The sequence below is a fragment of the Haliotis asinina genome, chromosome 6, assembly GCF_037392515.1.
Source record: "Haliotis asinina isolate JCU_RB_2024 chromosome 6, JCU_Hal_asi_v2, whole genome shotgun sequence".
Taxonomy (NCBI): domain Eukaryota; kingdom Metazoa; phylum Mollusca; class Gastropoda; order Lepetellida; family Haliotidae; genus Haliotis; species Haliotis asinina.
The window spans coordinates 18,482,749-18,496,148 of NC_090285.1; the positions used below are offsets into that span (position 1 = coordinate 18,482,749).

Here is a 13,400-nt window from a genome sequence, read left to right on the forward strand (position 1 = left end):
AAAGTTTAAGAAGAGATAAAAACTACGTTGAACCACAGGGTATATACCATAAGAATTTTTTTGTTGATACAAAGGGTGTTCTACGTCTTAAGTCTGCCCCAGGGGTTGACCTCTTTAATAAGATCAATAAAAAACCACTGGCCTTGTCAACTCTAGCCAGCCGCAATGGTGGTGCTGAATTTATCCGTGAACATCTAAACATGCCTGATTACGGTGGTGCAATACCTAAGACCGTTAAAGAAGATCTGCAAGCTACCAGATCCCACCTCACCACTATAGATGAAATGACGCCAGAGCGTGCTACAGAAGCCTCGGACAGCATAGAAAAACTGTTGAGCACCTACTGGGACAAACCGTTACCGGGATTTGACTTTCCGGTAAGGGAACTGCGCGGCTTAGACGAAGCCGTGAAACGCGTGCGTGGAGAACTCGTGAACAACATGGGGAAACTGAACGAAATCGACGAGCACATCGCTAGGGAAAAAACCAAACTCACCGAAACTGACGACGATGATATGAAGAGTCGTATCAATGAACGACTACGCGATTTAGAAGACGAGAGACGTACACGATTGGAAGCCGCTTCCTCGAATCGTGAACATCTTCGATCCCAGATCAGTCGCATTCGGGAAACAATCGATAGAATACTGAACGAAGATACAACTTTAGCCAACAGGATTCGGATATTGTTCCGGGAGCAAGGGATCACCATCGCCAGCATTCTGACTGCATTGGGTTTAATCATATCAACCCTGGTGGTGTCACTGGTGGGAGGAACCCCTGTGGGGCCTGCCGGCGGCGGTGGAACTCCAGGCGGTGGTGGTGGTGTTAAAGACTGGATCAAAAAACTCGGGGAAGGCCTAGCTAAACTGGCTGGTAAAGCCGCCGAAGCCCTTCCCGGCATACTGGGTAGCATCGTCTCGTGGTTGTTGAGCGCTCTGTCTAAAACTGCCATGTGGCTCAGTCAAAACCTGTGGGCAGCCATCGTCGCCGTGGCGGGTCTGGTGTACGTAGCGGCTAAGAAATCTTTAACCAAATAAGTCCCAAAGTTACCCCACCAACCACTAAGGCTGTTTTATTATCAATATGCTGTTGATAGGTGGTGGAAACCCCCACACCCCCAGGGGGTACCTCCACATGAATTTTAGGCTCCGGAGGTGGCGCCACTATACCCTTTTCACGTGGTGGGATGTGTGGGATATGTGGGGTGTTAATATCGGGGTTGATACCCAACTTTTGGTCCGCCGTGGCTATAACTATTTTGTTGTTATAACCCACCACTTTTTTTATTCTCAGTTGCATATCACTCGGAGCCATGTACAACCCCACGCCGAACACGTAATTGACTTTCGATCTGGCGTATTCTAACACGTTTTGGTAACGGTCGATGGCCCTCGGGAGATCAACTGGAGAATTGATAGCATCCTCAACGTTGGAAACGAATTGTGTCTGAGCGTCGTAAGCAGTTCCCTTACCGAGGATGTTAGAACGCGTCATCGACTGCGCACCCAACAGCGCCCACACGTACGTTCGAATCGAATCGTTCAAGCGTATTGTACCAGCACGAGTGAATCCTTTCGATGTTTTTGAGATCATTTTAGTCCAGGCTGTGGCTGCATCAGGACTGGTTTGCTTTATACAGCTGACATGGATCTTTTCATTCGTTGTGGGGCCTGTAAATGTATGCCGGTTTGGGTTGTATGAACCATCTTTAGAACCGGCATAATATTTTCCGGACCTGTAGAAGTACACGAGAACTATACCGAGACCATGGTTCACACCAGGAAGGCGAAAGTCTTTATTCGTTGGAATCTCAAACTCCCCACAAATACGTTCATAAGCGCGTCTATCATAGGGGTTATTCGTCATACTCCACGCTTTATCTTGGGGAAGAGGAGCACTTATTTCCTTCAATATTCGTCTCGTTTGATAATAAATATGAAACAAAATAACCGCCTTACTCAGTTCGTCTATACCATAGTCTGGTTTCACACCCGACCCTGTTGTCACACACCACACAGCAAAGTTGAGTTGGTTCTGCCAAAACTGCATTGGGTTTTGATTCCAGTTTACCACCGCCTGCGCGTTATTAACGGACACGACATACTTTTCAAAGATATCAATAAAGGTTGTTTTAAACCCCGTACCATCTGCATTCACCACGATTTTCAAGTGTGCTAAATCCATATTATATTATATAAATTATATATTATAATATGTACATAACACTTCCAGGGATAACGAGCGGTGAGGCCGTTCAGCTGACGCACGCGATCGATAACACGTCAGGTCAACTCGAAGTCGCACTCTGCGATATCACCTACCTACCGCAATGGACTAACATTAATATCAGCAACAATAAGCTGTTCGTCAGTGGAACTCGCAGTCAAATAACTGACGGCTACTACAGCGTGTGCTCGCTAAACGACGAGGTCTTCAAACCCCTGGGAGCCGAACTCAAGATGAACGACTCAAACGGCACAGTGGTGTTAATCAACAACGGAAGAACCTCCTTGAGGCTCGGCCGACCATTAGCGAGGATACTCGGTATGTCTCCTGACGAGATAAAACCAACAACAACCGTCACAGGCACGAAGTTACCCGAACTAGTACCGTACCGAGAGCTATACATTCATCTCGGTCAGGTGAGCACAACGTATAACATTCAAGGAGGCCACCCTTCCACTATACTGAGAGCAGTGCCGGTGAAAACTGAGAAATTCAACGACGGTAGAACCGAGTCATTTTCACCACGGCAGTATAAGAGATTAACCCAGGGCAACATACCTGAGCTGACAATATCGGTGTTAGATATAAATCATAATCCTGTAAATATAGGATACCTCAGCTTAACGCTTCACGTAACATGACCAGCGCACAAGGGCCCGGAGTGAAAAAATGCGTCAATATCGGGATCTCCGACCTCGGAGACACACGCGGTTTCGACGCTCCCGGAGTAGATGGTAAATCGTACGCCTTGCAACTGAAAAACAACATTTACAAACGCGTTGAAATCCCCTCCGGTGGAGCCCTAAGTGATATGATAGATACCACAGGAGCAACAGCCAACACTAAGTACGCACTCGTCAACACCGGTGATGACAACTGGAGAATATACCCATCGTTCGGGGGTAAACTGTTCGACTTAGACGATGTTGAGAGCACTACCGTCGTCAAAAACAAACCATATATGCTCGTCTTCACCGAAGATGACAAGTGGGTGTTGTTACCCGATAACAAATGGTTTCTCAATATTAGACTCGTCTCCCCTTACGTGTTCACGGATAACAAAGACAACCACCTAAACAAAGTCGTGAACAATGGAACCCTGCTCGTGGCTTACGTCCCAACTCAGAGACGTAGCATAGTCGTCAGCCCAGTCAACACTATAGCAGCCCACATGCTATCGAGTAAACCGGCCATGCAAAACGTGAAATTGCAGTTGGTGTCTGAATTCGAAGGCGTGGTTAAGATACTAGAGAGTCTACCGGCAAACTCAACACTGTTCATCAAAGTCTACCTAGGGGAACCATCGGGGAATGATGTCGAGATCGTGAAGGGGATCAAACTCGGGTGGGTGAAACGACACCAGTTTCAAGTTTGCAACGTTTACGTGCGGGTGGGTGTCGACTCCAAGACCAGTCTGCAGGGCGTCAACGTGATCGTAGAAAACAAGATATCACTAATCAATATCTTCCTGCCTGACAACATACACTTCATGGGTATTAAGTTAACCCCTGAATTATTATCAGAAAACCAGTTGGAAATTATATCATAATAGTATAATAATGACCAGTCATCATCCCAACACTACACTTAACGACCTGGGAGATACGGAGGGATTCGATCAGCCTGGTGAGGAAGGTGAATTATACATCCTACAATTCGAAGACAACGTGTACAAACGGGTGTCGTTATTAGATTTTAAAGAGCCTAAATGGCTGCTCAACTTAACACCCACCTCACCTTATATCACATTAACTGAAGTGGGGCGTATCTCTAAGATTAGGAATAACGGTATCTGGGTCGGGGATTTCATTCCGGAGAGGACATTAATAAGAAGTAGCATAAATGGGTTATCGGCTCCATTCGAAAATAAATTAACATTTAGTAATCCTGAAATAATAACCCCCCCTTTCACACTCATCATAGAAGTCTTCTTTGAGTATTCAGACAATGGAGACCGCCCAATAAGACACCAAATTTTACCCGGGGTGGCAATAGGCTGGTTTAGCATACACAAAGGCGAATATTGTCGTATTGTTATACAACAGGATACCACGGGTCCTATAAACCGCTTAATAAGCCTCAGTGGGGTTCATTCTATACCAATAAATCCTATTAGCCTCTCACCTATTACCCTGACTAACAGTCTAGAACTTATAGGCTTCAAATACATTGATAGATTTTTAACTGAACCCCAATTAAAATATCTTTCAAAATATATATTATAGGATGGGTCTGTACCCAGTCGTAGAGGAAGTAGCTAAGACGTTGGAAACCGTAGATGGGTTCCGCTTGAGGCAGTTATGTGATGTAAAACGCCAACTAGAACAAGACCGTGACACGCGGAAAGCACTATGTAAAAAATATAATAGAGCTTTCAATATCGTGGATGGGGCTGACACTACCCTTATGGCAACCAGCATGGGACTAGGGGCGGCAGGCGTTGGGTTGTTAACCACCATCGTGGCTGCACCTATAGTGCTAGGTATTGAAATAACGGCTGGGGTGACAGGGTTGGTAGGGTTGGCGCTTAAGTTAGTATCACGCAGACTTAATCGTAAGGCATTGAAACACGACGAGATAAAGGTTCTGGCTGAAGCAAAGCTAAACACAGTGAGTGAGCGTATTTCCACGGCACTCTCTGATAGTAAGATCTCAGAAGAGGAGTTTCGTTCAATCCTCTCTGAACTCAAAAAATATAACGGAATGAAACAAGATATTCGATCCAAGTCTCGTAAGTCTGCTATCAGCGAGGACGAGAAAAAAAAGTACATAGCACAGGGAATACAAAAAGCCCAGCAAGCCTTTATTATGAACACCAAAGAGATCGTAGGCGGTTCACATTAAACTGTTTCCTCGATATAAACATAACATAGCCGTAAGCGAGCCACCGATCCTATATGGTCGGTCAAAACTTACAACATAGATAAAGTGGATATGAAAGCCGACGAACCTAACTTATACTACTTGAGGGGTGGGCCGGGTAGGGGGTTTGTAAGAGAAGAATTATTGATCGTACCGTACGGCACAGTGTTACCGCCTGCCAAGTCACGGTAAACGTGATGGCGTGGCTTTGTAGTAGGGGTAATAATAGCAAGAGCTAATGGTCCCACCAAAGCCTCATTTAGTAAATGAGGCTTTTTAGAGGGGGTTTTGAAAAGTGTTTTCGGACTATCATTCCCTATACTACTGCATGAATAGGTTTCCATACGTGACGGAAGGCGCACATGTTGAAATTTGTCAATACCCACTTGCATTTTGAATTTGGGAACCTTGATCAGATATAGTCTATGCAATCATTAGGAAAAGGTAATTCGAACTTAGTTTGATGATTGATCTTCGGTCAATTCAGTTAGAAGTTCCTTTAATGCGTATTTTAGTATCAGCAGCTCTTAGACTTGAGATTTTAAGGTATTAGGGTTTGGTATGAGTACAAAGAGTGTTACAACTACAATGAGTATTTTATGACAAGTTTTACTTTATATTATATTTTATGAAAACATTTGCCTTTCCTGTTTAAAAAGACAAACCAGTTCCCAGGTATAACACATGCAGAAAAAACACACATAACGCTGATACCTGTCAGTTGGATTTCTTAAGATGAGGATGAACTTTGGATCTGTATACACGTGCCTCATAAGATGGGGTGTCAAAACCACCGGTTTCTCTAATCCTGCATTTTGAGGTATTTTGGGCCAACCTCGAAAATCAGAAAAATCTGATGGAGTTCCGTCACCTGGACAAATAAAAGACAGTAGATGGGAAGAACATTAACTTTAACATTAAATTGAATTATTGTGTTATACAAGTCTTGCGAGGAAGAAATAGTTTTGGGGTCGGCAGTAGACCAATTCAAAGTAGAGGGCATTATTGAAATGGTCATATCTGCATAATTCTGCAGTAAGACGTGCGTCATTTCCGTCCCGTGAGACATATCCCGATATGGTGGGGATTGTCTAAATTTGCCCAATGACTCATAAAAGATATTCATGAATAGTTTTGGATGTCTTTGGTCATCATCAAGAAATAACAAACATCTTCCACAGATGCCTCACCTTGGAGAGCAGAGATGAGTGCGTGAGTGAGCGAGTTTACTCAAAAGCCATGCAGTACATACTTTCATTATACAACGCTTGAGGATGCATGAACCTTAAGTAAAACAAGTCCTTAACATTTACCTTTTAGGTTAAACTATAGGGTTTTCTGCTGACAAACAGAAACATTATAATAGGGCAGACCGGGAAATTTCAAGTTGTCGACATATTTCTCATTAGGTGTACCTACCGGTAATCAAGTTGTGGTAACCTGTACGTGTAGCTGTTTTCTCTATCCGTTGTGCCGCCTTTGAGAACATATGTTGCAAGCAGCTGAAGTTGCAAGGAGGCCTCTCCTCCATGGAATATTCATAACCTGTCCAAATGTCGGTCATACACTTTCAATATTACTGTATTCACATACTGTTCCTACGGTATTTTTATTATACTGACGAGCAAATGAACCTATACCAAAATAGATTTATCAGACTCTGGGATGAAACAAGGGCGGTGGAGTATTCTTGTGATCACACTGAAGACTCCCAACACTGGCACAATGTGTGAAGCTCAATTTTAGTTTCCCCTGTCGTGGTGGTGCTAGAATAATGCTGAAAGCAGGATAACCTATCTGGAACTTCATGAACAACAATGTTCCCTGATGATACCACTCGTTGGAAAGCAGTTGACAGTCATTCTACTTCTGTTATACTCAATGCTTGCAACAGACACCAAGAAGGCGTCACGGTGCTTGCTAGGTAGGGTCATCAAGACAAAGCATAAACTCTGTTCCTTCTTATTTTGTTTTAAAATATGCTTTCATTGACAGTCTTATCAAACACTAAAGCAAGAAATACGAACAAATTATATGTCACACTTCATAAGAGTTATTGCTCAAGCTATGAAAATATTCATATTTTTCTTCTTTCACTCGTGGCAATTCATGTGTAACATCATGTTCCATACGCCTGTGCGTGTGTAAAAATTAATGTGCAAAAAATAAATGTACCAGAAATATGTCCCTACATTGATTATTCAATAGCATCGCTTTCCAGATAGATTTATTCATTCCTACGAATTATCACATCTCTGTGCCTAAGTCTTGTTCCATATTTACGTGGTACAGATACACATGTGTATGTGTGCAACAGAAGATCTGAAATATTAGCATTACCATATCTTCTACGGCTCCAGTAGAACGATTCCTTCTCCCCAAGACAATCGTTGCATGGGAGTACGTCTTTGTGAGCCCGTATGCGGTGGGCGAGGTCGCTGGTACTCGATTTGGCCACTCCAAGAATATGGTAATAAGGTACACACTTGAGACGTAACTTCCCATCCTCTTTTGCATACCAGCACGGGTTCTTGAAGTTTGGTAGATATTTGGGTCTCTCCTGGAATAGGCACATAAAAAATTGAAAGTAGAATGAAGAAATATAATTCATGCAATTTCCATAGAATATGTCAAAAGAAAGGGTTCCAGTGCGAGCGAGCGAGAGAGAGAGAGAGAGAGAGAGAGATCCCTTACCATACAAAATAGATCCTCTGCCTGGTTCTGATCTGTTCCCACACACTGTATCTCAAGTGCTGTTGGATTTATATTTACTCTCTCGGATTCATATGCGCATCCATGCGAAGCCATGCGTTTCCGGGTCTTATATGCAGCCGTTCCAACTTCATTTCGAACCAGAACCACAATCAACAGCAAAGCGTTAAGGGCCAGAATCAGTGACATCCGTTTTCCCCATTTGACCCTCATCGTGACTTCCTGGAATGAGATACATGTTGAAACGCTGGACCCGTGGTTATTAAAGATCGGTACTCTCTTACACATCATATAAAACAGGTACTCTGCTGCCCTGATCCCAGACACCGGGTCTTATGTTTCACTGACTGTTGGTTTACCTTCTTGGATTCAGATAACCTTGTTTAGACATATGCATCCTTGTGTGAAGACATATAATCAGATGTTAGTGTCGAGGTAATTTGATTCTTACATGCGATTGGATGGTGCTGAAGTTCAACTAAATGCATCCTCCTAAGAGGGCACGTAAGTCTCCAAACCTTCAACTTTAAGTTAAATTTAAGTTAGGATAAAGTGTTCCTACAATCGCCAGCGACTGAAGGAATGGCAGAAACTAGGGTCCAAGCAGGTAGTAAGGGCAATGTAAGTCCTCATGTGTCCCTAGCATGGTGATCTACCTTCAGCTGTTGAAGATCTATAGCCGATTTGTAAACTGTATGTACATAATTTCAAATCCAATTTTAGAGACGGGTGCTAGTATTATTTCTTGATAGTGTGATAATGTGTTTGGTTTTACTGTCCTTCCTGGACAGTTTTTTTTTTATAATTTACATGTATTTATGGTGAATTCAAAGCTTATTTCACCCACAATCTGGCTGAAATATCACAATATCACTCACTCTACTTTTAAAAATACATGCTAGCTAGTTTAAACTCTTTTTGTGATACTCTTTTATTTACAGTCCGTCAATGACAGGTTAATTACCTACTTGTATTTAATGTGTGTGTGTGCAACATTTCTCATAACTATATGGCTGAAATAGTGCTGAGGTGAGGTTGAATTTTGACTCACAAACTCACGTAAATACAACGAAACCTTTCCGTGTTACATAGTCGTCAAAATATCTTCGTTACACGATTGTTAAATGGATACATGTATTATAATTGGTAGTTTAGATTATCAATTTATCAGGGCTGTATCCCCAAAGGGGGTTAAAGTACTGTAACAGTATTGTTGTCTTGAACATTCAAAGTCCACTCTTTTTAATTGCAGTATATGTATGCTTCAGCGTGTGGCTAGATTTGTCTAAATTGTAAACAGCGAAAGGGATGGTGTAATTCCAGCTTGGGTCAATGCCGGGAACAAATGTACTGTACGTTCCCATGGTGATCTATTTCATTATTGATTGTTGGCAATCAATAGCTTGTTTTCATATTGCGTTGTTCTCTATAGTTTATTGCGTTGTTCTCTATAGTTAAACTGTTTAAGAATTAATTACAGGTGTTATATTTCTGTCTGTGATAATCCAGTTATTTTGTAATGTTGTAATTTAATTCAACTTATTATCAATCTTTATTATTCACGATATGGCGTGAATATTGCCGATGTGACTATAAATCCTAACTCACTCACACCTTGCACGATTAATACTTATTTAAAAGTTCAGTTTCACATCAAATTTTGTTTGATTTTCCCAAGTCAAGGTCTCTGAAGGACAAATCCTTTCCAGGAAACGTTGATTTATCAATGAAAACTCACAGTATTTTTAAACAACATGTGAGTCGATCATATTAGAGGTAAAAATATTACTTAGTCATCAACGCACTTGTCAATATAGAACCCATATTTTGGAAATAGAAATATAGGAGTCAGTATTGCTTTAGGAGTAAGTATTGCTTAATGTGTCTCAATTGATTGTTTGTGAAGTTCTCACTCCCCGAAAAGCCCCTATGCGTACGCCGTGGCTCGGCACGTGACCAGTGTAGCAAATATGGCGGCAGATTAGTATTTAGGAATGAGCCCAGTTTATTTTCGACAGCTGATTACATTCTCTGAGTGTTGTGATAAGTGAAAACCTACATGAAGAAGATAGGTTACCCATTCTGTCACTTCATTTTAAGTCAAATAGCTGTTACTAGCGTCAGTATTAGCACAATAGATTTGTAGTAAAGTTTCAAATCATGGGCTTCAATTCATAACACGGCGAACAAAGACAAAATTCCATAGCTAAAATCTTCTTTCACATATTCGTTTAATTTCCAGAAGGGAAACAGACCTTTCGTTAAATCGTATTTGCAAGTAATAGTGATAGTTTTGTAACTTTTATAAAATTGTTAGGGTGTATTTGAGGTGTGTAAAAATATGACAAATCGCCGATCTGTTCTTATCCGCCATCGAAATACTACAGATGTTTGACTCTTTCTAGTTATTATTCTAATCCTCTTTCACACACACACCTTTAAATTTTATGAGGGGAATATACCACCAGGTGAACGGTTTTGCAAGTAATAGTGATCTATTGTGATGCATGAGTGTTAAAAAACTTCTTTCTTTCCTGTTGATCTCAGTATTTGACAAAACTGGAAAGGTGTTTACAAAACCTTCTGTTTTCGAGGGGTGTGTGACAGTGCCAGTTAAAGGTCACATGCAACGTAAAACAACTTCGCAGATTCTGACACCTTTCGGTATGCACGTACCTAACAAATCATCAAAAATGCCATTTCAACCTGTAAGGTTGAATAAAACCGCGATGAAAAAAGCCCGCGAATAGGAGTTTAAACGATTCACTTATTTTTCCCCAAACTGGTTTCAACAGCTATGCTGCGCTGCGATCATAACGTACGCGCAGTAAATAGGTTTGCGGAGCTTGAAACAACTTACGCATTCCCGGAGTATGAGGTCGTTTGCAGTAGTCTGATCTTGGTTATGTGCACAAGCAAGTAAATAATATACTCGTTACAACAAAAACATGTTGTCATAAGCAGACTCTGTCACAGAGAAAACTCAATATTTGGTTTATTGACACTTATATGTCTGCCTGTCTGTCTGGCCTTTACCTGTTGCACGACCTTTGGGACTGCTATCTCTCCTGAAGGGTGATTGTGTTGAGGAAAGGGCAATGCCATGGTAACTCTGACTGAGCTGCCGTTTTTGCAACATTCCCAGGATGTGATAACATTACGTCTAGACTGAATTCTGAATTTGAAACATCCTAACACTAAATTCTGAGCACTCGTAGAATTAGTAATGTAATTAAAGTTTATCATTCGTGTTTCAGAGGAGTTAATTGAGTAATAAAGATAACCTATGATTAAATCTCAATAGTTTATTTGTTTTATTTTAAATGAATTATTACATCAAGACCCATTAAAACTGTTTACAATTTAAAAGTGAACTGATTTCCTAAGTTGGCCTCAGTTCACTTCTAGCAAGGAAACTCTCACAGTTGTAGATTTTCCCCTGCTTCTACCGACAGTGACCAGTGACTCATATTTGAACAGACCATAGTCCCATATGTACATCAACAGTCCAGTGACCTGCTAATCCCTATCCAAATATTCAGATGTGGGGAAAGTGAGGTTAAACCTGAGGATACCCATTATTTCACTGAGTCGAGGTAATTCATTGACTGAGCATCAGTTGAATAACGACAAATACTCGAGTGTATGAAAACCTGTCTTAAGTTTAAAGCATCAACTGATACTAGAACTTGTGAAAGGTGTCCGTGAACGGGGTGTTCTCAGGTCAAAATATCTTCAGGGGGAAATTAAAGGGTTGGGGCTGGAGGATTATAGACTGTTGCTGAAATGTGTTCATCAATAATTGTAAACCAAAAGTCACTGTGTTCTGTAATCTGGATGAAAAACATGGTATTAGATTCCCGGAAACTGCTAGACTATTCACTGCGTTTATCATTCGTGTTTCAGAGGAGTTAATTGAGTAATAAAGATAACCTATGATTAAATCTCAATAGTTTATTTGTTTTATTTTAAATGAATTATTACATCAAGACCCATTAAAACTGTTTACAATTTAAAAGTGAACTGATTTCCTAAGTTGGCCTCAGTTCACTTCTAGCAAGGAAACTCTCACAGTTGTAGATTTTCCCCTGCTTCTACCGACAGTGACCAGTGACTCATATTTGAACAGACCATAGTCCCATATGTACATCAACAGTCCAGTGACCTGCTAATCCCTATCCAAATATTCAGATGTGGGGAAAGTGAGGTTAAACCTGAGGATACCCATTATTTCACTGAGTCGAGGTAATTCATTGACTGAGCATCAGTTGAATAACGACAAATACTCGAGTGTATGAAAACCTGTCTTAAGTTTAAAGCATCAACTGATACTAGAACTTGTGAAAGGTGTCCGTGAACGGGGTGTTCTCAGGTCAAAATATCTTCAGGGGGAAATAAAAGGGTTGGGGCTGGAGGATTATAGACTGTTGCTGAAATGTGTTCATCAATAATTGTAAACCAAAAGTCACTGTGTTCTGTAATCTGGATGAAAAACATGGTATTAGATTCCCGGAAACTGCTAGACTATTCACTGCGTTTATCATTCGTGTTTCAGAGGAGTTAATTGAGTAATAAAGATAACCTATGATTAAATCTCAATAGTTTATTTGTTTTATTTTAAATGAATTATTACATCAAGACCCATTAAAACTGTTTACAATTTAAAAGTGAACTGATTTCCTAAGTTGGCCTCAGTTCACTTCTAGCAAGGAAACTCTCACAGTTGTAGATTTTCCCCTGCTTCTACCGACAGTGACCAGTGACTCATATTTGAACAGACCATAGTCCCATATGTACATCAACAGTCCAGTGACCTGCTAATCCCTATCCAAATATTCAGATGTGGGGAAAGTGAGGTTAAACCTGAGGATACCCATTATTTCACTGAGTCGAGGTAATTCATTGACTGAGCATCAGTTGAATAACGACAAATACTCGAGTGTATGAAAACCTGTCTTAAGTTTAAAGCATCAACTGATACTAGAACTTGTGAAAGGTGTCCGTGAACGGGGTGTTCTCAGGTCAAAATATCTTCAGGGGGAAATAAAAGGGTTGGGGCTGGAGGATTATAGACTGTTGCTGAAATGTGTTCATCAATAATTGTAAACCAAAAGTCACTGTGTTCTGTAATCTGGATGAAAAACATGGTATTAGATTCCCGGAAACTGCTAGACTATTCACTGCGTATTGACACGTAGAAACGTCGCAAACAATTGTTTGGTTGTTTCAACAACAGTGGTGACGTCATTCAAATCACATTATGTCATGACGTCACAAATGAGCAGCTCCAGATGCTACCGTGGGAACCAGCTGAAACGGCCAGCTGATGACACTTCACTGTTGTACCCGTACACGATGTAAACGACTACAGAGAGTAAAACCCTTTCGTTTACGTTTTTGTTTGCAATGTCGATAAACATCAGGTCTTGACCAATTTCCGGGTGTTATGGAGTATTTGAAGCACGGGAATACATTTGTAACCGACGGCGTCAACACACGATGTTTATCTCCTAAAGGGTGCAGCTCATGGCTAAAACTCAACATAAATTCACCATTAGTCTGTCTCCCAGTCAATGAACCACATTATTTCGTCTACT

General features: G+C 41.1%; 1 protein-coding gene across 2 annotated transcripts in view; it reads right to left on the reverse strand.

Annotated features, from left to right (window-relative positions):
• LOC137287124 (carbohydrate sulfotransferase 15-like) overlaps window positions 1-13,400 on the reverse strand; it is a 33,700-nt gene that overhangs the window by 10,971 nt on the left and 9,329 nt on the right. For both annotated transcript variants that reach the window (XM_067819264.1, XM_067819263.1), the window contains exons 2-5: window positions 7,786-8,025; window positions 7,432-7,651; window positions 6,511-6,636; window positions 5,806-5,962 (exon numbers count right to left, since the gene is read on the reverse strand). In XM_067819264.1, coding sequence (XP_067675365.1) covers window positions 5,806-5,962; window positions 6,511-6,636; window positions 7,432-7,651; window positions 7,786-8,016 — 734 coding nt within the window. In that variant the 5' untranslated portion in view covers window positions 8,017-8,025. The remainder of the gene's footprint in view (window positions 1-5,805; window positions 5,963-6,510; window positions 6,637-7,431; window positions 7,652-7,785; window positions 8,026-13,400) is intronic.